This window comes from Salvia splendens, chromosome 8 (assembly GCF_004379255.2).
Source record: "Salvia splendens isolate huo1 chromosome 8, SspV2, whole genome shotgun sequence".
NCBI classification, from domain to species: Eukaryota; Viridiplantae; Streptophyta; class Magnoliopsida; order Lamiales; family Lamiaceae; genus Salvia; species Salvia splendens.
Window position 1 is genome coordinate 4,374,142 of NC_056039.1, and position 23,106 is coordinate 4,397,247.

Here is a 23,106-nt window from a genome sequence, read left to right on the forward strand (position 1 = left end):
CACGCGTAATTACACACAAACATACATAATTAACACAGACACATAATTACACTAACACTCAAGCTCACAGTTACACTTACCCTTACACTTACACAGTTACTTAGTCACATACACACAATTACACACACTGTCACACACAAAGTAACATAGAGTAACGCACATAGTTAGTCACACACATGCATAAATACAATGACACACACACATACATACACAAACACGCACTGACACACACACAGAGAGTAACACACTTAAACACACACTAACACACACACGCACAGAGTTACACACTTAAACACACACACACACACACAGAGTAACACTCACTCACACTCACACTCACACTACACATATTACACACTCATGTGAGTGTGTGTGCATGATTTCTATAAATTCAATTTCGTATCATTTTTACCAAACAAAAGGATTTGTAGAATTTTAATTCGAATTCAATTCCAATTCCGTGTACCGAAAGGACCCTAATTTGAATTCAATTTCAAAAGTAGATAATTGGAATTCCAAATAGTTATAAAATTGACCATCTTCACACACTGCACACACACTAATTGCATGCAATACTCACACAACACATACTCTACACACACATTGCACACGCGCATACACACTCTAGAGTCTACTCACATTGCACACATACTACACAACACACTTCATATCAATTTCTTCAAATCCAATTTTGTATACCATATTTACTGTGCAAATGATTTGAAATTGAAATATAATTCAATTCCTTCAATTTCAATTAAAGTGTTTTATGTTACCACGGAAAATATGAATGTTTACATAATGATACAAAAAAAAAGTTACTGTATTTGCTTTTATTTAAACGCACTGTCCGATATGTTTAAATGCTGTCAATTTTTTGCTTACACAAAGTACAACATGCATTATTATCATTGTTTAAGAGTTTTAAATTTAATACTCGTTATTTTATGTTGGTCCAAAATGTTCAATCGTTGTTTCATATTGATAAAAGAAAGTTTCATCTTCATTTAATGTTTAATACAAATGTCAAATATTGTATACTAACATGAAACAAAAGAAAAAAAAATTGTACTAATATCGTAATTACCCGAAATATGTGGAGAACTAATTAACTTGTGTAAAAAGCGTCCGACCTTTTCAAATGTAACAACTATATGTTCAATGTTTCTATTATACTAGTAGTACTTCATAATAAAGTAATAACATGCAAAAATGTTGGTTTTGAGATATGACTAAACATTGGGATGTTATTTGCTATTTCCCCTATTTATTTATCTAAATACACACCCTGCATTCTCACATAAAAAACAGAGGGCAAGCTATTGGCCTGTTTTGTTAACAACGCCACCACAAAAGGCAATACACTTGTCTCTCTTACAAAGCATATTTGAATGGGCAGCCGGCACTTATACCACCAAACAACTTCGATGAATTCATTCTTCACTACACAGTCTACTTGAACCAGCTGTGCAAAGCAACAAACATAGAGCATCAAACAAAAAAGTGGCATTAACTGTTTTCTACAACGACGACCCATGTCTTGCCTCGACCTTCACTAATATACTATGGAAGAAACTCACCGCCAATTATTCCCAGCATCGACGTTTGATGTCAACGCCAAGCTTCCTCTATATAAACCCCCCATCTCCCCCCTACTTGCTCTCCACAACCACAGCAAATTATCCATCTCTTGTTTCTTGCACGTACCTTTTTCTCTTAGCAAGTCGATTGCTTCTCCTTTCGTAGAAAATGAGTCGCCTGATAGCCTTCCTTGCCTTTGCTCTCGTCCTTGAAGGAGCTCTTGGTACTGGTGAGCAAAGCTTTCTTTTCCTTTCCTGTTTTGCATGATACATTTTATACCTTGTTTCATTTTTGAATTCTCTGTGTAGGGGAGCTTGTGTGTGAGGAATTGCCATCTGGAATGTGCTCTTTTGCCATTGCGTCGTCTGGGAGAAGATGCGTGTTGGAAACCCTCCAAACGGATGGTGGGGATGTGGAGCTACAGTGCAAGACTTCTGAGGTCATAGCCATGAATGTGCCACCAGCATACATAGAGACTGACGAGTGCGTGAGCGCATGTGGGCTTGAGAGGAAGTCTGTCGGCATCTCCTCCGACTCGCTCCTCGAGACTCGCTTCGCCCTTAAACTCTGCTCTCCACAGTGTTACTATAACTGCCCAAACATTGTTGATCTCTACCAAAACTTGGCTCTAGCAGAAGGTAAGGCACCACCTTCAAACCTAATTTGAATATTGCACATTTGAAGGAAAACAAAAGAATAAGTTACAGCATAAGATAATTTTTGTATTTGCTTCATACCTTTAGGGGTCTTTCTTGCTGACCTGTGCAAGTTTGAGACAACTAGCTCTCGGCGTTCTGCCATCCAGCTTCAGAGTTCAGGTGCAGCAGCTTCTGGTCCAGTCTCTGCAGCAGGGAGTTCAGCTTATGCTCCTACTTCAAGCACCACAGTTTCTTCTGATGATTGTGCTCCATCACCTATATAATTTAACTGTATTCTGCTTCCAAAATTATGCAATCTACATACTTATTTATAAAAGTACTAAATAAAAAAAATTCGTGTTCCTTTTCATTTATTCATTTACTTTTTCTCCTAGTTTTCTTATATAAATTCAGAACATCTGAGGGCGTACTCACACACACGAGAAGACAGCTGTAAATGCCATTGTTCTATTCATAATAATAAAAAATACATCAACCCCAGCAATGATGTTTCTTATTTCTGATAATCCAGGGAAAGTGCCCGAGAAGATGTGGCAGTGTTCATCAGCTCAACTACAATGATACACTGTTGATGTACTAGCTTTGGACAAATCAAAATGTTAAACCATCCTCCAATAACAAAAATCTCTAGGCTTCAACTACCTTTTGGGTCTTCTGCTTATCTTTTTTCTTGCTGGTTTTCTTAGTATCATCGGTTGTATTGGTCGGCTCAGTTTCAAGGTCTATTCTCGAGAAAACAGGTTTTGGCGGAGCTGTGACATGGCCTTGCTTCAGCCCACCCCATCTGGTTTCGCTCTGCAAACAATTATTATTAAATATTATTGAAGGCAATTTAAACACAGGTTAATGTCTGTGTGTAGGAGAGAGACTGACCCAAGTGATGGAACTGAATTGGTCCTCAGAGTAACCAAGCTGGGTGTAAATTTTCGAAGATAGACTCGGAGTAATTGGGGATAAAGCAATTGCCACAATTCTCATGGCTTCCAGTACAATTATAAGGTCCTATTCACATAAAAATAATTTAGTGTATACATAGGAGGGTTCAATAAGTCCAATTCTTATTATTAGTCTGTTAGTCCCTGTGTAGTTACTGAATCTGCTATGTAAAATCACTCTGCGTAATTACTGTACTCACAAAATAAATGAAATTTTCCATGGGAAGAATCCTAGTCCTAGAGATGGAATTTTGCTTTTGTTTTCCAATGTGGTAAATTACACAGCGGATTCATTAATTTTATACATCTAGTGCTAGTGCAGTGGACTAATGTACGAATGATAAGAAGGTGACTAATAATAACCAACTTATATACAATTCGATTTAATTTAGAAACAAGTTGAAGAGATCAGAATTACGATATTCAAAACAGTGCCAGTTAAAGATCCAGTTGTGCTTCATCTTTATGTTAAAAAAATATTCCAGTGAGCATTAAAAAAATATAGATAGGACTAGATAGGAAACCTTGGATGCAGTTGTGAACCCAGACTCCCCTTGCTTAAAAAGAGACCATGGTGCTTTTTCATCAATATATACATTTCCAGCACTACCAATCTCCAGCACAGCCGCACAAGCTGATGACAGTTCAAGATTCTCATAGTGCTGTCTTGCTTTCTCAACCTACATGGAGTTGAAATTAAGGACGAAACCATAGTTTCAGCTATGAAAACTGCCATGTTAAGTAATAAATAAGATGGGGAAAGTAAATTAGTCCTGAGAATGAGGCAATTTCGGTGTTTACTGGGTAGATTGCTAAAAAGGATGACTGTTAGTTACATGATATCCTTTAAAAGCAGTTAAATTTAGAATATAGCCTATTAACAGAAAACATATGTGAGTAGTTTTTTAGTAATGGTAATTTGATTCCACATATTTCCCCAAACTAGATCTTGTTGTATGTGAACTTTACCAGCTTCTCCACTGCATCCTTGAGTGTGTTTCCTTCTGCTGCAATTGCTGAATCAACAGCAATAGTGGATTGACAATTCTTCCTCAAAAGTCCAAGTGTACGATTAAGAAGATTACCTGGAGGAAAGACAAGATCAGACTTCTAGAAGATATACATCTTACACCACAAGGCTTCAAATGTGTAAGTGTGCATAGATATAAGAATCATTTTTAAGATGCCAGTGCTGCATTTAGAAGTTAAGTCTGTGGATTATTTCATAAAATAGTCAAACTTTAAACTCCTGTCCTAGCTAATCGACATGCTAAACCAAGTTCAATTTTACACAAGTATTTATAAAAGGGTCCAGTAAACGAAATTGAGCAGGAATGTCAATTGTGAATTTACGCAGAAGCCAAACTAGTACCAATGGTGTTTGCAAGATTTGCATTAACTATGTTGATGAAACGCTCCTCTGAGTAGTCCCCATCATTACCAAATTCCACCTCCTTAAGGAAGAAATACCTGACTGCATCAGGTCCAAATCTATGCACCAAATCAGTAGGTTCAAGGGTATTCCCCAGTGACTTTCCCATTTTCAAGCCATCCTACCACATTCAGGCCATTGTTAAATTAAATAAACTAAATGAGAAAAGGACATGATTCAAATGCATACAAACTATTATTACTGAAAAAGTAAGGAACACACCATAGATAGGCAGGCACACTTTATTATCTGGTATTAACATTAATACCTTTGTCAAGAATCCATGACCAAAAACCTTCTTTGGGAGGCTTACTCCAGCTGACATCAGCATTGCTGGCCAGTAAACTGCATGAAACCGTAATATGTCCTACATATACTTTGTGAAATTAACTTCATAATAATATATCAAATTAGATGTTCATATTTGAACAGAATAAGTGGCGCCAGTCAGTTATGTAATGAATACTTCATACAACAATTGTGATCTCATCCTGAGCAATTCCATTTCCTTAATAGTATAACAAATAAAGATCAAGAATTCAAAGGGTTAAGCATCTAAATTTGGACCGTCTACCTCACTTACCATCCTGAGGTTGAATATCCTTAAATCAATCATTTTGCTACACTAAAAAATTTACTAAAATTCCAATGAAGGTGTTTTATCACAATATTTTTAGACATAGCACATTATTGGCGAGAATATATAACAATGGAATTATTAATCACATTATACTGATTATTCCTGTCATGCTGCCTAATGAGGGACTTTATTCGACAAATACATGCAGTGAGACTCAGAACACAAATCATGAATAATCATGAATATTGTCCTGTCTGGCTCTACCATGTCACCTAAATACTCATGTGGGCTAGTTATAGTTTATAGCTTGAACACGAGCAAAGTTCATTTTATAGCCTTGCCTATCGAAAATATTTTAAATAGCTTGAGCTTTGTTGTGAACTTCATTTCATAGTGTGAAATTTGCTCTGCAGTTTGATTAATGGCCCGAAGTCGTTTTCAGGTGACGGATATGTTGTGGAAAATAATAAATCTGGAGACGGAGATGTTGTGGAAAATAATAAATCCATGTGAACAATTGATCGTCATAGTCACATTTTGGCACTGGAAAATGACTTCAGGCTATAAATCAAACTATGGAACAAAGTTCAGACTATTTACAATATTATCGATAGTTGGGGCTATAAATTGTTCAACAAACTTAAACCTATTATAAAATATTGCAGATAGTTGAGGCTATAAAATGAACTTTGCTCAAAGTTCAGGCTCTTAAAATAATTTCCACAGTTGAGGCTTTCAAGCTATAAATTATACTAACTCTACTTAAATTGGTAACGAAGATGATAATTGGAACACTCTAGTCTCCATTAGTTTCTTGAGTAGTGAAAGAATAAAAGGGCTATGAGCTGCTAATGGTTTGTACATAATATTATACCATCCGGCCATCCCCACAGCCTAAAATAAAATACAAATAAGCAGCAGGTGAGTAAAACACTACCTTGCCAATCAAGTGCAGTGATGCAGGCCAACCAGAGGAAATTGCATTTTGTAAGCTAGGCTGCTCCTCTTCCTCTGAAAGAGCAGATATGTAACTGTTTGACAGGACAATAGGCCATCATAATTTAAAAAAAGCAGAGCAAACAGATTAACAAAGTACTTGCATATTTGAAATATTTCTACACGAAAGAATATATCATGATTAAGTGAGACATAAGGCACAACAAATTACCCCAACAAAGCATCAAACCATACATATATAGTCTGCTTGGCATCGCTAGGAACTGGAATGCCCCAATCAACTGAAGTTCGAGAAATGGAAAAATCCCTCAAGCCATTTTTGACCCAACCTTGTACCTAAGAGAGTTCATTAAGAAAACAAGAGTTAACAAGAAAATGAAGCTAGCATAGGACTATGCACAAAAAATTATCACAAGGTCACAACAGCATCACTGCAAAATGCAAATTTAGGAAAATATGGATGGTAGTGGGCTTTACATAGATAAAAATATGATCAAAAGTTGTAATGCAATAAACTGAAAAGAGTGTGGGGTTGCTGTTAGAAAGGCATGCAAAATTTGTAGAAATGTTGAAGTTGGTAACTTCTAACCCTTACTTTTCTAAGAATGACACAAGTAACAACACCTTAAAATGCATAAATTTGATAATGTTTCATAATTTCATACCTCGTGTAAGCGATACGAGGGTTGTACAAAATCAGGGTTCTCCTCCAAAATCTCTTCCAGCTGTTTTTGATACTTCGACAATGCAAAGAAGTAATTGTCTTCCTTCCTGTCAAGGCATGGCTTGAGGTGCACAGGACAACACTTATTTTCCAACAACTCCTTCTCATCCTTCAGATTTACAGGTTCACAAAGGTAAAGCTACAGGCTCAACAGCATGTAAACCCAACTTTTTGCGACAAGTTAAATGATTGAATAAGATACTGCCATGAAAATTTGTTTCAACAGCAGAAAATACCTTATACTCCTCACAGTTTACACAGTACAGTCCCTCATAGTCAGCACGGTAGATATCACCATTTGCCAGAACCCGAGAATAGAACTCCTTGACAATTGCTTCATGGTTGGGATTGGTTGTACGAATGAACTTGTCATAAGATATGTCTAGCTGTCAAGAAGATGAATCAAACAGTGGAATTAAAACAAAAGTACACCTGTAAGCAACTATACATCAAACATGATGAAGGAAGATACCTCTCTCCACAGTGCCCCGTAAGCTTGTGAGACAGAATCACAATGTTTGATAGGAGTCGAACCATTGCCAGCAGCAGCATTAGCAATCTTCTCCCCGTGCTCGTCTGTGCCAGTTATAAATACGACCTTCTTCCCTAAAAGTCTCTGCAATTCAAATATAAATCTTATCAGTAATCACGTAAACATTGAATTTTCTAATCAGAAAGACTTAGGAAAATGATTTCCAGTAGCAGCCCTCTTTGCACTACAAATATCCAGCTTGAAAGCATCGCCTTTAACAACACACTTTGAACATTGTAAATCCCTATCAATAGCACATGTTTAAAATATTCGATGCACTATAACTTTAGCTTTTTAATGAATTATGACTTTATCAGCAAGCCTCTATGAAGAACCGAAAACATAAAAACCTAGCAGCATGAAGAGCTAAAAAAAATAAAACTTCAGTGTTGAATTATTACCTGAAAACGGGCGATGGCGTCGGCGGCAATGGTTGTGTAGGCGCTGCCCATATGCGGCGGGGCATTGACGTAATAAAGCGGAGTGGTGAGGACGAATCGTTCGGCAGTATTTGAAGTGTTGGCGGCGCTACAAGTGCGGTACAGCGCGTCCTTGGAAATGGAGAAATACTTAGAATTTCTGAAGCGAATTTTATGGGGTCTTGCAGTGGATAGGAAATTGAGAGAGAATGGGGAGGAGGAGAAGAAACGGAGGCTATTGTTAATGGAGTATTGAACTCCACACGCCATTGATGCTGTGGTTGAGAGTTAAGAGGCTGTGCAGCAGAGACTAGTGAGAAAAGGAGAAGATGAGGGAAAGAGGGTATTTGAGTAAATTTACTAATTCGTGTTGCAGGAATAGAGAGGGTATTTTAGTAAATACACTTATTCGTATTGCATGAATAAAAAGGGTATTTTAGTAAAGTTACTAATTATTGCAGGAGGGCCGGAGAGGAAACGGAGTCGGTTCTTGCATTTCTCAAAATAGTTTTTAGTTTTTACTGTATGTAAATAAACCAATGTAAATTCGACAAAAAATATAAAATGTTCCCAGGATTTTATAAGAATGTAAATGTAATTCATTTACAAAGAGGTGGAAATGAATACTATACTACTTAATTTTATCAAAATTTTAATGAAAACAGATAAAATACGGGGGTTTGTTCGTATATTTAATTGTAAAACATATACCTACGTACTATATTAATTAATTGTCCTATTTTCTCATTGTTTTGGTGCTACTATAATAAAAGTACATATTTTTGTAATATACTCCCTCCGTCCCTGAAATAAACGAGAAATTTATTATAGAATGATCAACTAGTTTGCTAAATAAACAAACTAAAAACCGTGAATGTTTTATTATAAAGAGTAATAATTGGTCACGTTCCGTGGCATTCACAGAGTGTGATTCAAGAAATTCTACCTCAAATTAAATAAAGAAAACGAGAAACAAAATCTTAATAACAAGAATAATAAGGAAAAAGGACAAGCCTATACTGTCAATAAGCTGATAAAAGAGCCACAAATACAACAAAGTCTTCGACTCCCTAAGAAGAGTTCAAGGTATAGAAGGTTCATCAATCACTTCATAACACATCAAATCTAAAAGCCCCGATTCCCGTTTCTGCATTTGAGAAGCAAAGCATCGGGATCCAAGTAGCGGTCAAGACTCAAAAGTGTGCCAAACTGTATACTAGAATCCATGAGAGCTGAACAGCAGGGAAATTGGTGTTAGTAGCATGCAGATAACAACTTCGAAAAATCCTATCGCAATGAATGAACACGAGGATAATAATGTGCATTATACCAGAAAGACGGATATTGAAGCAAAAAGTCCCTCCTGAAGAAGGGCTCCATGGCCTCCAAACTCTTCTTCGTCAACTTTTAGTACAATGGCATAATATGCATAGATAATCCCAGTAGATACTGCTGCAAACCTGTATTTCGATTTTCAAAATAGATATCATGAAAATGAAGGATATTTCTTGCTCAAACTTTAACAAACAACACCATGCAATTATTCACCCAGATAGCAAGTTCTTTATCTTCTTTTTTTAACCATTACCTTTTCCCCCTTAAATTGCATCTTGCATTGTTAATATTTGAGGTTGGAAAATATTTTCTGTGAATAGCCACCTTCATAGTTTTACATTATAACATGAACCTTCCAAATCTGTAAGCAACAGTATCCACACAAACTTTTTTGGCTTTGCCATCAACCAGAAAATGCCAGGATGTGTAATACGGAGTACTTCATAGAGACTGACCATGGAATCTTCAAGTGCCATTAATGTCAACCAGAGAGAACTAGATGGAGTTCTTTGGTTCAAGGCCCCTTCTAAAGTTCACTAATTCAAACTTACGTCAACTGTAGTGTATCTTAGAGGATCATGAATATTCATGCATATTTACCACGTGGGTGCAGAAACAAAACTTAAACATACACAAGGCCATTAAGTACGTGAAGATTGTGCCCAGATTTACTAACCTGAGTGATAAGGAGTGCATGCAACATGAATGCAAAACCAAAATGGCACAATAATAAAAGGTGAATTGTCTACATAAATTATACAAATTGAGAACCTAAATGGGACTAATTCATTGACAGTTGACACACACACAGAGTGACAAACACACCAAAAAAGAAAAAGAACAACAAATATTATTCAGATACAATGGCAAGTTTGCTAAGAGTATGCAACATAGGCATGGTCCTAATGATTCTTTTCAACTATGACAGAAAAGAATCCAGAATCAGGAAGAAAAAATAGGAGAGAAAAAAATCAAGAACATGGAATAAATTCCCAACTGAATGAACCGGTTTTTAATTTAGTCCACAACTCATAGACACAATAAACCTACTTCTAATCCATCTCATTTTCTACTACCATTTCAACCACAACCCACCCCAGTCCCTAGGTCCTCTCCAAATCCATATTCTCTTTTTTCATATCTACTTTCCTCCACCGTCAAACTCAACCACTCTCCAAGCTGCTATTCTGACAGGCAATTATTTTTCTTTGGCCGCAACAACACCAGGATATCCCCATCTAATTGAATGACTGCATATCATTCGGAACATCCTATCTATCAGGGAGTCAAGACACCTCAGAATATATACTATAAACACGAAGGACCTATAAGATACTATACAAACATGAGTTCAACGGACTAAATTGATTCTTTTGGCATGTCACGATGCACTTAAGCAAATGATGAATTATATCTTACAAACTATACTACCTAAATATAAAATGTGACGGCAATATCATGCTGCAACCTGATTTGTAAGTAAATTTTTTAAAGCTGTGGTGTGGAATCTAAAACCAACCTACAGAAACCATCAACCACGGAGAGGTGAGATTTCAGATGAGAGTACTTACAGGAGAAACCAGAGTCCCCCAACTAGAGGAATCGCACCCCATATTAATCCACAAAAAAGGCCCAATGCTTGCCTAGTCCAATGCAGCACGTCACCAAGCTGATCCTGTATCAGATAGTAATAGTGATTTTATTTGAATTGCAATGAGCAGCAGATCAAATAATAACTTAGTGGCAGACTTTCCAAATCAAGTGTATAGACTACTAACATAGGTAACTCAAAGTTTCAAGGGACAGCTAGGAATTATCAGATGAGTTTCCAAATTGATTGTGTATTGATCACTGATAACTGTGAAACTATACTTAAACTAACATGAAAATTTTAGATGTTTTATGTGTTAGTGGATCAATAACAGTCCATACAGAGTCGGGTTTATGAAACAATCAGATATTTTTGAACCTGCTATAACCACCTGTGACTCTCACACGTTCACATATCGATTTCATTCCATAATTAGGTTGGGTCAGCTTTAGAGTCTCTCATAGCCTATCTCATATTCATTAATGATGACTGTGCATAAGCCAGTGTTGTCAAAATGTCGTTCGGGTCGCCTGGGTCGAGACCATCACCGCCCCAACATGGGTGGGTTGATCGAGATACAGGGTCGCCGTTGGGTCGCCTGGGTCGCCCTAAACATATGCTATCTCTGATTTTCTCAAATCTCTCACATGTTTTTTGACTCTCTGAATCACAATTCTCTATATATATGCATGCACTACATCAAACCTTTCAAACCTAATTTCTACATTTTAGAATTCGGCCTCTTCACTCCTAAACAAATAAACAATTCAAAGATCTTTTGCTGCCACCCTTCATATATTCCTTTGTTTTGATATTTTCAGACAACGGTATCAATTATTTATTGTGTTATGACTTGTGAATTGTTTTGATATTTTGATCATTTCTATTTTCCACTTTATCTCTATTCACATGAATTGCGTCTACATTTATATTGTTTGATATATTATAAACATTAGAGCAATATATTTATTTTATTTAATATTAAAAGGCAAAACAATTAGCCTAGATTTGTGACCCGCGACCCGAATTTTTACCTCATCGACCCGATGCGCCCCACGACCCTAACATCCCTGGCATAGGCACACAGAAACCCAATGTGGATATTCCCAATGTAGATATTTCCAAAAGGATAGGTATAAAACCAATGTTAAAAGGCTCAGCTGTCTTTTCTTTGACTTAATTTAACACATTTTAAAGGTTTCCTAGTAAAACATATGCAATATAGAAAAAAATAATTAGGTACTTTATCAGTTTTACCAATGTCCATCCGAACTAGTATTGGTCAACAGTCTACACGTTACAAGATACGCCTTTTAATTCTTTCCTATTCCAGTGTAGAAAATTAGCCAAACTAATACTCCCAAAGAGAAGACCTTATACTCATAAAATTAACCTGACACGGACTTAAGGAAAACCGAACCCAATCAGAAAGGATTTTACTATATTTGTTACTAAAAGATTCCCTCGTGTAAAGCTACAACATCCATCCATAAATTTTTCTAATATTGCACCTGAATCATAAACACTAGTTTCTCAATTTGAAAGCCGATCAACTGAGCGTAAAATCGACTAGTTAAGCATCACAGAATCAGCTCCGCAGTCACGAAACTAACAATAAATCGGAAAGAGCTGAAACCTTATCCCATGAAGCATCAGGATCTAGTAACTTCGCCAATTTAAACGGCGACAAATGACCATTCTGATGATGCTGCAGCTGCGGCTGCGGCTGTTGTTGATTCAACTTCGCCGATTTCCTTTCTCTCATCTGAAATTTCCAATCGTTAAAACCGATAAAAAAAACCCGCAGATCAATAATTTTTGTGAAATCGCTAGCTTTAAATAGATACTCACAGTGAGGATTAGGGCTGATTATTGGGACAATTCGGAGATTCAGATTGGGGAAAGGGGTGAATCAGAAGAGATATGATTCACAGCATAAACAATCGAATAAACCAATCGAGAAATTGAGGAAAGACGAATAGAATTTGCAGAGCACGTGATGTAGCCGGCGATAAACTTGCTACAGCTATGAGTAGTTTTATACTGTCTTTTGGTCTCTCCTTCTCACTCTCTAATAATTTAACCTCAGATTTAATTTTTGATATGATAAGTCATTTTGGTGCATGTAATAATAACGTATGAAATATTAAAATATATAGATTGTTAAATGTTAACGCCTAATATTATTATCTTTTAAAAATATTTTTTCCATGCATTTCAAACTTATATTTAGATGCATAATATTACGAATTCACATTAAATTATCTATTACACCTTAATGGCATATTCCAACTTAATTTAAATGGCATGGAAGATTATGCGACATTTTAGTTGATTTTCTAGAGTTAAAAAAAGGGTGGGTTTAGGCACAAAACACGTGAGACATCGGTTTTGGTTAGTCGATTATGGGCAGAAATTGGGGTCTCCCCCACCAGCGTTTCAAATTTTTTGAGTGGCGAATGAATGTTTTCAGGGTTTTTGAGTTTTGATTTATGATTTTTTATTTAGGGCTTTTATTTTTGTTTGATTACTGATTTAGAATTTATAATTTACGGGTTTTGACCAATTTTTTATTTAGATTTTACTGATTTAGAGGTTTTGACTGATATTTAATTCAGCGTTTATGATTTCAGGTTTAATGTGCTTTTTTATATGATTCTTTTTTTCCTCAGGTAGGTTTTATTTATTTATCATTTATATTCAACATGGAGGATAATTGATTGTTGATGGTGGATTGAAAACACATACATCATAAAAGGTAATATCGTAGGTAGATTTGACAATGATGAAGATAAATTTGAATATTTTGATAAAGAGGATGAAATGCATAACCTTGGTTATGTTAGTGGGGCAGTATATGGTATAAAGTGTCTAGAAAGCAAAGTCTAGATTAAACTACACAATGATGATGATGATGATGATGATGATGATGTTATGAAAATGTTAGGACATTTATATTGGAGAACAAGTGTTTTAAGCATGTATGTTGATGGTGGGAAAATGGGGTAGGTCTGTGTTGTTTATGGTGGGAATTAAGATGGTACTAATGTCGAGGTTGGTGTTACTTTTGGATGAAAATCTTAGATGATCAAATCATGTATATGGATATCTGTAAGGCGTAAATCTAAGTAAAGAATCGAGAAAGTGTATATGAGATGAATTGCTTACTGTGGGATGAGACCATCAAGGAGATGTATGCAATCGTTCAAAATTTGATGTGAGTTGCTTCCAAACTTAACTCTCGCATGTGAGATACGACTCTCCAATGTGTATTCTTGTCCTTAGAGCATGCGTAACGCAAGGGGACGGGCCGCATCTCGCGAGTCCCGGCCCGTCCCATGCATTACACGGAAGGGCGGCACGGCTCAGGCCCGTCCCGGTGACGCGTGACCGGCCTGGGGAGCGTCCCGCGTCCCGGCCCGGGACGGGGTTGCACGGTGACGGGCCGCAAGTCCCGCGTCCCGGCCCAGCGTTACACGGTCTTCGGGCCGGGACGCAAATCCAATTTTGTATTTTTTTTTAAATTCGATGTCTATAAATACGAGCTTGCATTCCATCCATTTCAATCCCGCGTTCCATTTCAATACTCTATTATACCATTTGTTTCGGCGCCAATGGATTGGTTCAACAGCGATCAACGTGAGATGGAGGAGTTCGTTAACTCGAACAATTGGTACATACCGTCATCGCAACCATCGCAGACACAGCCTAGTCCGGGAGTCGGTAGCAACGGCGACATTACATCGCCGGTCAACACCGACGAGTACGAGGTCAGTGAGATGGAGCCCGCTCAAGAGCGGGGAAAGGAGAAGGTCGGGGAGGAGGATGGGCCGAAGAAGTACACTCCGCCCGAGACAATGTGGCTTGCGAGGAACTACATCGACGTCTCCGAGGATCCTATCATCGGCAACCAGCAGACCGGCAAGGCTTTTTGGGAGCGGATTGCGCAGAAATATAACGCTGGCCGTCCGGAAGGGTCGAGCGAGCGTAGCTACGTGAAGCTGCGCAAGCATTGGGGCCGGGTCCAGGCGGATATGAGCAAGTGGAACGGAAAGTGGGCCAACGTAGTCCGTATGTGGCCGAGCGGGCACAGCGAGGCGGACCTCGTCGAGAAGGCAAAGGAAGCGTTCTTCACTGACGGGAAGAAGACCTTCAAGTACTTCGAAGTTTGGAAGCTCGTCGAGAAGAGCCCGAAGTACACCAGCGGTGCTGAGCCGGCGGCAACTGGGGCGGCGAAGAGAACCAAAGTTTCCGCCTCCGGAAACTACTCTTCGAGCGAAGGAGGTCCGGCGATCGACCTCAACGTGACGGACGACGATGTCTTCTACTCCTCTCCTAGCATTCAGAGCCGCCCGACAGGAACAAAGGCGGCCAAGAGGAAAGCAAAGGGGAAGGCAGCTGCGGGCAACTCCGCTATGGTGCCACCGCCGACCAATCCGTCTCTGGATAAGATGTCCGACACTTTGTCGGAGATGAATATTACATGGCGGATGAGCCAGCTGACGGAGTTGACAGCGAGGGATACATCGAAGATGTCGGACGAGGAGCTCGAGTTGCACCGTGAGATGATCGCCTACCTTCGCGCCCAAATGAAGAAGTAGTAGTCGTGGCCCGGGTTTCTTGTATTTTAAATTTGCTTCGTCTAGTAATGTAATGTTAATTTCGAATGAACAATGCATTTTCCCGGTTTCAATTGTTCAACGAATTGCGTTTTCGAGTTAAATAGGTTGGAGTTGTGAATAGTGTCATTTATTAGTTGCGGCCTGCAGGGTTACAGCAGTTGGGGCCTGGGCCGCAACTGTAGAGGAATGATGACGTGGAGGGGACTTGGGGCCGGAAATGGGACGGGGTTACTGAGAGCATCTGTAACCCTTGGGGCCGGGCCGCAAATTGCGAGCCCCGGCCCGTCCCATGCATTACACGGAAGGGCGGCACGGCTCAGGCCCGTCCCGGTGACGCGTGACCGGCCTGGGGAGCGTCCCGAGTCCCGGCCCGGGACAGGGTTGCACGGAGACGGGCCGCAAGTCCCGCGTCCCGGCCCAGCGTTGCACGGTGACGGGCCTGGCCGCAACCAAATTTTTTTTTTTTATATTTTAAATTCGAATTTTTTTTCTATAAATACTACACCATTTTCATACACATTCAACTTCACATTCAACTTCAAATCTCTTCCTAGAATTCGAAAAAATGTCTCCTCGTCAAAGAATATTCGAAGATCAATTGACCCGAGTATTAGGAGAGGCGGTACCGGCAATCCAAGAAGAAATGAACAACGAAGTTGAACGCTTCCAAGCTGCTATTCAAGCTCGGAACGAACAACGAACCCGGGTACCACGTACCCGGATGTATATTCACCGAGACCGTGAACAAGCTGCCTTGCGGCTTTTCACAGATTATTTCTCTAGAGATCCGCGATGGAGTGATCAGATGTTCCGTCGCCGGTTCCGGATGCGGAGGCCTTTGTTCATACGCATTGTCAACGCCGTTGTAGCTCGTGACCCGTATTTCTGCCAAACTACCGATGCTGTGGGCCGGGAAAGTATATCACGTTGCAGAAATGCACGTCTGCCATTCGTCAACTCGCTTACGGAACTACATCAGATATGTTCGATGAGTATCTCCATGTAAGCGAGCCTACTGGACGGGAGTCCCTCGCTAGATTCTGTCGGGCAGTCGTCGAAGCATTCAAGGATACGTACTTGAGAAAGCCAACGACCGACGACGTTAGCAAGTTGGTCGACATGCACGAGCGGGCACACGGCTTCCCGGGGATGCTTGGAAGCATCGACTGTATGCACTGGCAGTGGAAGAATTGTCCAATGGCTTGGAGAGGACAATACACTAGCGGGCACAAGGGCACACATCCCACGATTGTGTTGGAGGCCGTTGCCGATTGCAGATTGTGGATCTGGCATGCCTACTTTGGTGTCGCGGGGTCCAACAACGACCTCAATGTGTTGAACGAGTCTCCATTGTTCAACGACTTGTGTGCTGGGAGAGCACCGAACGTAGAGTTCACGGCCAACCACCGTCGGTATAGTATGGGGTACTATCTGGCAGACGGGATCTACCCTCGATGGCCCGTGTTCGTGAAGACTATCACAGCTCCGACAACCGATCGGAGGGCAATGTTTGCCCAAAGGCAAGAGGCGGCTCGGAAAGATGTCGAGCGTGCATTCGGAGTCCTCCAAGCGCGGTGGGCTATCGTGAAGGGAACGGCCCGTGGTTGGCAGCGGTCAAACATCGCCGACACAATGTATGCATGTATCATAATGCATAACATGATCGTTGAGGACGAACAAGATAACGTCACTTTGTGGAGCGACGATCCGCTCGCCAGCACCGGGAGTAACTACGTTGTCACCGAGCCGCCCGTGCAGGGCCTTCCTCACGACATCCGCAATGTCATGGCTCGTTCAGCTACGATGCGCCAAGAGGAACAACACACTCGCCTCCAAGCCGATCTAATCGAAGAAATTTGGACTCGCAACAACGTTTTCGAGCATTGACGTTATGTTTTCATGTATTTTATTTTCAGTTTGAAAATTTATATGTTGTAATTTTGCAGTATTCGATGAAATTAAATTTTCCGTGTTATAAATTTACAGCGTTTTTTATTTTACTTTCAAAATAGGTTGGAGTTGTGAATAGTGTCATTTATTAGTTGCGGTCCGGGCCGCAACCTGCAGGGTTACAGCAGTTGGAGCCTGGGCCGCAACTGTAGAGGAATGATGACGTGGAGGGGACTTGGGGTCGGAAATGGGGACGGGGTTACTGATGCCCTGATGCCCTAAGTTCTTAAGTTCCAATCGATCCATGACCCTTGAAGTTGGCGTGGTAATTGATGTCAAACACCTGGATTTGCATCGGTGTTCTCCCTTTTGAGAAGTAAGATTATCTATAAGAAAGGCCATTGAAATTGTGTTACAAAACGATATTTATCATTCCCAGCCATTGGAATTACGAATTTGTTGAGTCATCAATTATGGCAAAATTAAGACTCCCAAATATTTCAATGCTTATTAGTTCAAAATAACATGCTGTCATTTAAATTTTTTTGGTGATTTTCTATAATGTGAAAATGTGCCTTTTAAATACTCCCAATTCAAATTTTATAGGCCATCCGCAACGCTGTCTCTTATCCGTCTCTTAACCGTCTCATCTCTTCACTATTCATAGATCACACTGTACTTTTCATTACATCTCTTAACTAAGAGACAGCACCTGCAACCCTCCATCTTTTAACCATCTTATCCCTTAACTATTCATTCAATTTCATTTTTTATTTTTATTTCCAACAAATTCAATTAATAAAAACATACTTCATTAAATAAAATAAAATTACAACTTAAAATTCTAAAAAAAATAAAAAACCACATTAATAAAATTATAAAAAAAATATAAAATACATAATTTAAAATCTTCCGCTCACTCTCTCTAAATTCAAAATCTCAAAACTCAAAGAAGCAGAAGAAAGAGTTGTCTAATGGCGATCATGTGCGTCTATTGGTTGCCAAATTTAACCCAAATGTGCTCCATTAGATCCTCCTGGAATTGGGCGTGGGCGGTAGAATCATGTGTCCTTGCCCGAACAGACAACCGATCTTGGATCCATGAATTGATTAAATTTGGGAGAAGAATAATGTTTTTAGGTGAAGAATGGAGAGTGTTGAGAGTGTTTGAGTGAGAATAGAGAGTTTTTTTATGGATTAATTTGTGGGAATGATTTGATATTTATAGAAGTGATTGGGGGCTTAAAAAATTCAAAAATAAAATAAAAATATTGTAAAAAATGGCTATAAACGGCTAGTATAATTTTGGGATTTTTTTAATTTTTCGAATTTTTTCTGAATTAAAAAAACAATAAAAAATACATTTTCAACGGAAATAAACGACGTCCACTCGCGGGCCGGCGAGTGGGCGTCACGGACGAACCGCAGCTCGCCACGTCGCCAACGCGCGTGGCGAGACAGCTCGCCGAGTGTCTCTCCGTGACGAGTTACGGGACGGGATGAGGACGAGACGGAGCCCGCAACGCTGTCTCGTTGCCGTCTCGTCTCTCCGAGACGAGATAGGGACCACAACGAGACGCGTCGCGGATGCCCTAAATTCAACTGTCTATTTTTTGCTAATTTAATCACAATATTAAAATTATAACTCGTCAATAAATAAATATAAATAAAATTTGACCCAACTGCTTCAGATTCGGGTCATTGACCCGACCCGTTTATATTTGATTTCGAACTGCTTATAATTAAAAAATAACAGCTTCTCGCTCAACTTTTCGAAAAATCGAAGGAAGAAACGAAGAAGAAAATTGGCGCGAATCGTTGGAATTGCAAAATGATCATTTCGAGAATCGGAACTTCGCTATCTCGCTCCTCTCGTTACAAAGTATGTGATTATCACCGTGTAAAAAGATTTCGATTCCGTGTTCTCATTGTTTCTTTATGAGTAGTTTCGCTTCTTTTCCCAGAATTTTAGTGCGATCTTGGGTGTTTTTGTTAGTCTGCAGAATGTGATTAAAGGAGCTAGTAAGAGAAGTTCCCTCGCTTGGAATAAAGAGAGTTTGGATTCAGATAGCTTGAATGGCTATCTCAATCATTTTGAGGGGAAATTAGAGTTTCTGAGAGGCTATTTGGCTGCGGCTCGAGCTAACAAAGGCTCGAATCTTAGGGCTTCTTTATCAGATTTTAAATACTTCTCTGGCAATCCCGGAATTAACAGATTTTTCTGTAGTAAAGCGCTAAAGAAGAAGAGTAAGGACTCAGTTTCTTGCGAATTGACTCTACTTTTTGTGACGTTGATAGCTTATAATCTTCATTCCTGCTTGTGCAGATTCCGAGAATTTTCATCCCAAAGACAAGAAGGAGATTCTGAAAAAGAGTGAGCAGAAATCGGAATCCAAATGTTTGTGTTGTGTCGCTTGTATTTTGTATGGGAAGAAATTTGGTGACTAGTTATTAATCATGCTGAGGGACAGAGATGCCCTAGCATCAAATATTCTTCAAGTAGTTCCCCAGTTAAAACACATTTTCTTGTGTCAAAGAAAATATTGTTGTTCACTCTATTTTTTTAACTCGGATGGTTTATCACGTTGGGAGTTGAGTTCATTTTGATCTTTATTGCTGATCTTATGGATGGTTATTAATGCAAATTGCTTCGGGTGTTGGGATGGAAGTTTTTGCTTGCACATTTTAACAGTTCGAATATTGTCTTTAATATTATAGACAAGTTTGTCAGTTTAGTATTCTGATTAACTTATTCTATCTTAGAGGAAGGGAAGAAATCCGAGGATGGTGGCAAAAGCAAAATGATATTTACCATGGATTTCCAAAGTATAATCGCTTCATTGCTTGCTATTGCGATGTTCTCTCCAGCAATGCCATCAAAGCCGAGGGGAAAGAAACAGGTATCCAATTAGCTTAATTTCTAGTTAGTGCATTATTATTTGTTGCTACGACATAGAGAATAGAATGACTTAATTAAACCTGATACTTAAGCTTCAAATATGTAATTCTTCATTGTTGAATGTTCTTGGCATAATAATAGAACTTTCTCTGATTTCTTCATTCACATGTAACTGTAAAAAATTCAAGTTAAGTGCTATAGGAATAACGAGTCTGTTCTCTATGTTTTGCCTTAGATCTCAATTATTGAGGATAAATGTAATTGGTTAACTTTTGAATTTTGAGTATATGATCAATCAAAGTCATATATCATTTTTCAACATCCAGCAATTTGATAATCTCTAAGTCAGATAATAAAAAGATGAGATATTGGTTAACTTTTGAATTTTGAGTATATGATCAATCGCCTTTTCATTTTTCGTTAAGCTTTGCCTAGCACTAGATTTTATTACTACAAATTTTATCAGGTCGTGCTGTCAATTCTAGGTGAAACACAAATTGCTTTAAAGAGGAAATATTCTAACAAAAGGTGCATCTCTATTAATCATAAACATAAACAAACATGCCCAAAAGTCTTGACTATCCATCTGTGAATACCAAGCAGCTGAAGGTCATATGAGTTAGTATTTACTATCCGTCTGTGATTTTTCTTTTAAAGTTTCTTGTACCCTGACCTGGCTTGCCTTTCGGTTGTTAACTGAAAAATATTTCGATCTTACTTGTGTTGTAATTTTGTTCCTCATACCAGTCTTTTTTGCAGTTACTCATGCCAGATTAGGTGGCTTACTTTAGGGGTTGCATGATGTGAATTCCTTTTGGTTCGTTTCTGTGCGATGTCATCATTATCTTAACTTGTCATTCATTGCATTATTAACTTGCAGATTAGTTTTCAAGAGTTCAAAGTTAATCTTCTGGAACCAGGTTTAGTCGACCATATTGTTATTTCAAATAAATCTGTTGTCAAAGTTTATGTAAGAAGCTCGCCGCAAAATCATTCTAGCAGAGCTGATTCACCTGAAGGAACTGAATTTTATACTCCAGTTAGCGACACACAGCCAAAAGCAATAATCCCAAGTCAATATAAATACTACTTCAACATTGGAAGTGCTGAAACATTTGAAGAAAAATTGGAGGAAGCCCAAGAAGCATTGGGCATAGACCCACATGATTATGTACCTGTTACATATGTTTCTGAAGTGGTCTGGCGCCAGGAGCTGATGAAGTTTGCTTCCAATCTTTTGTTATTGGGAGCATTTCTCTATGAAATTCGAAAAATGCAATCTGGACCCCGAGTAGGTGGTGGCAATAGAAATAGTGGTCGGGAAATGTTTGACTCTAGGAAACTGTTTGACACTGGGAAAACTCACTTTAAATGGAGACAAAAAGGTTTTCTCTTAAGTTTTCTTGAAAAGATCATCATTACCTTCTTGGTTTTTCATTTGCTATCACATTGTCCTTATTAGCAGCCAGTCTGTGATGCTAAACATTATGGTTATGACCTCTTTTCTGTATTCCAGATTTTCTTCAAAGATGTTGCTGGTTGTGACGAAGCAAAACAAGAGATTATGGAGTTTGTTCACTTCCTGAAGTACCCGAAGAAGTACAAGGAACTGGGGGCCAAAATCCCAAGGGGGGAGCTCTGTTGGTTGGACCTCCCGGGACTGGTAAAACGCTCCTAGCAAAAGCTACAGCGGGTGAATCTGGGGTGCCTTTTCTGTCCATATCTGGTTCTGATTTCATGGAGGTGTTTACGGGAGTTGGGCCATCCAGGGTTAGAAGTTTGTTCCAAGAGGCAAGGAAATGCGCACCTAGTATCATATTCATAGATGAGATTGATGCAATTGGTCAGGCAAGGGGACGTGGAGGGATGTATAATTCCGGTGATGTATGGCTTTAGCGACAAAGTTGGGCTTCTCTCTTTCCCCAAGAGGGATGGCGAATATGCGATGAGCAAACCCTATAGCGGCGAAACAGGCAATTTAATAGACGCTGAAGTTCGTAAATTGGTTAGGACAGCGTACCAACGGACAGTTCAGTTGATTGAGGAACACAAGGAACAAGTGGCTGAGATTGCTGAGTTGTTGCTGTGTTCCGGGGGGGGACCCTTCAAACCTGCTGAGAGGACAAATTACAAAAGATACATGCACGGATTTGTAGACGAGGACGAGAAGGAGCAGAGAGTGGGGATAATACATCACAGAATGATGGCGCTGCGCCTCTTGCTGCCCTGACGTAGCATTTGGCTGTATGTTGTATGATGCTTGATGATGACCAATTGATACTAAACAACTCAAGTGTTTAGATTTTCTCTTGTTTCTAAAGTAGGAAACGCCACTTTCCACGACATGAATGTATATTCAAATTTTGGATCTTTGCCAGATTGGATTGATATTTTGGGAACGAGTGTTTTTCATGTCAAGAAGTGTAGTATTTTTGCATCATTTCTACGACTTGCAAGTATAGTTTTTCTCTTGCACATAAATCCCAAAAATGGGTACTACAAGATATTTTACAAGATTTGTGGATTGATACAAATTAGTCCAAAAATTTCCACAAATTTAAAGAAAGCAAAAATAGGTTAGATATTTAACAGGTTTTCTTTTTTTGTTCTAGACCTCAGATATCATTCCTCGAGTGTACTGGACTTTTTTTTTATTCCGCCTTTGGGAGAGACGCATGACCCTCATGCGTCTCCTTTTAATGAAACGCATGACGGAGATGCGTCTTTTATAGAGACGCATGAGGTGCGTCGTTAAATTTTTATTTTTTTTTTCTTTATTTTTTTTAGAGACGCATAAGTGTCATGCGTCACAGGCAATGACGCATAAGCGTCATGCGTCTTTCATTTTTTTATTTATTTTATTTTATTTATTTTTAAAGAAAAAAAAATAAAAATTTAACGACGCATGTCCCTCATGCGTCTCTATAAAAGGCGCATCTCCGTCATGCGT

General features: G+C 39.0%; 3 protein-coding genes and 1 pseudogene across 7 annotated transcripts; 2 read left to right on the forward strand and 2 right to left on the reverse strand.

The window, feature by feature from the left end:
- Nucleotides 1–1,113: 1,113 nt before the first annotated feature.
- Nucleotides 1,114–8,143, reverse strand: LOC121744816 (methionine--tRNA ligase, chloroplastic/mitochondrial-like). Of its 5 annotated transcripts, none has more exons than XM_042138475.1 (14): nt 7,802–8,143; nt 7,341–7,484; nt 7,105–7,254; nt 6,810–6,977; nt 6,356–6,480; nt 6,125–6,218; nt 4,876–4,974; nt 4,548–4,728; nt 4,145–4,260; nt 3,700–3,855; nt 3,114–3,242; nt 2,883–3,035; nt 2,342–2,495; nt 1,114–2,239 (listed from the first exon to the last, which is right to left on the reverse strand). In XM_042138475.1, exons 1-13 carry the CDS (start codon nt 8,087–8,089, stop codon nt 2,451–2,453), a joined length of 1,848 nt encoding a protein of 615 aa, XP_041994409.1. In that variant the 5' UTR covers nt 8,090–8,143; the 3' UTR covers nt 1,114–2,239; nt 2,342–2,450. The 5 variants fall into 5 exon arrangements, with proteins under 5 accessions (XP_041994409.1, XP_041994410.1, XP_041994408.1 ...); XM_042138476.1 differs by having other exon boundaries at nt 2,319–2,495; XM_042138474.1 differs by having other exon boundaries at nt 2,342–2,508.
- LOC121744679 lies at nt 1,750–2,248 on the forward strand. The gene is made up of 2 exons (XM_042138268.1): nt 1,750–1,810; nt 1,890–2,248. Exons 1-2 carry the CDS (start codon nt 1,750–1,752, stop codon nt 2,246–2,248), a joined length of 420 nt encoding a protein of 139 aa, XP_041994202.1.
- A 535-nt stretch (nt 8,144–8,678) lies between the features above and the next one.
- LOC121743799 (respirasome Complex Assembly Factor 1-like) lies at nt 8,679–12,831 on the reverse strand. Its single transcript, XM_042137166.1, has 5 exons — nt 12,597–12,831; nt 12,382–12,510; nt 10,726–10,829; nt 9,150–9,279; nt 8,679–9,051 (listed from the first exon to the last, which is right to left on the reverse strand). The coding sequence occupies exons 2-5, from the start codon at nt 12,508–12,510 to the stop codon at nt 9,013–9,015; spliced, it is 402 nt and encodes a 133-aa protein (XP_041993100.1). The 5' UTR covers nt 12,597–12,831; the 3' UTR covers nt 8,679–9,012.
- A 6,257-nt stretch (nt 12,832–19,088) lies between these two features.
- On the forward strand, nt 19,089–22,342 carry LOC121744683 (annotated as a pseudogene).
- The last annotated feature ends 764 nt before the right edge of the window (nt 22,343–23,106 follow it).

Bases quoted from the DNA above. Each gene is read 5' to 3' on its own strand.
- LOC121744679 (XM_042138268.1), top strand. From the start codon at position 1,750: ATGAGTCGCCTGATAGCCTTCCTTGCCTTTGCTCTCGTCCTTGAAGGA. The intron at 1,811-1,889 runs GTGAGCAAAGCT...TTCTCTGTGTAG, and splicing joins TGAAGGAGCTCTTGGTACTG to GGGAGCTTGTGTGTGAGGAA.
- LOC121744816 (XM_042138474.1), bottom strand. From the start codon at position 8,089: ATGGCGTGTGGAGTTCAATACTCCATTAACAATAGCCTCCGTTTCTTC. The intron at 4,975-6,124 runs GTAGTGTTTTAC...AAGTATATGTAG, and splicing joins CACTGCACTTGATTGGCAAG to GACATATTACGGTTTCATGC. The intron at 3,856-4,144 runs GTAAAGTTCACA...AACTCCATGTAG, and splicing joins AGGATGCAGTGGAGAAGCTG to GTTGAGAAAGCAAGACAGCA.
- LOC121743799 (XM_042137166.1), bottom strand. From the start codon at position 12,510: ATGAGAGAAAGGAAATCGGCGAAGTTGAATCAACAACAGCCGCAGCCG. The intron at 10,830-12,381 runs GTTTCAGCTCTT...TATCTGATACAG, and splicing joins CTGATGCTTCATGGGATAAG to GATCAGCTTGGTGACGTGCT. The intron at 9,052-9,149 runs GTATAATGCACA...CCTGCTGTTCAG, and splicing joins CTTCAATATCCGTCTTTCTG to CTCTCATGGATTCTAGTATA.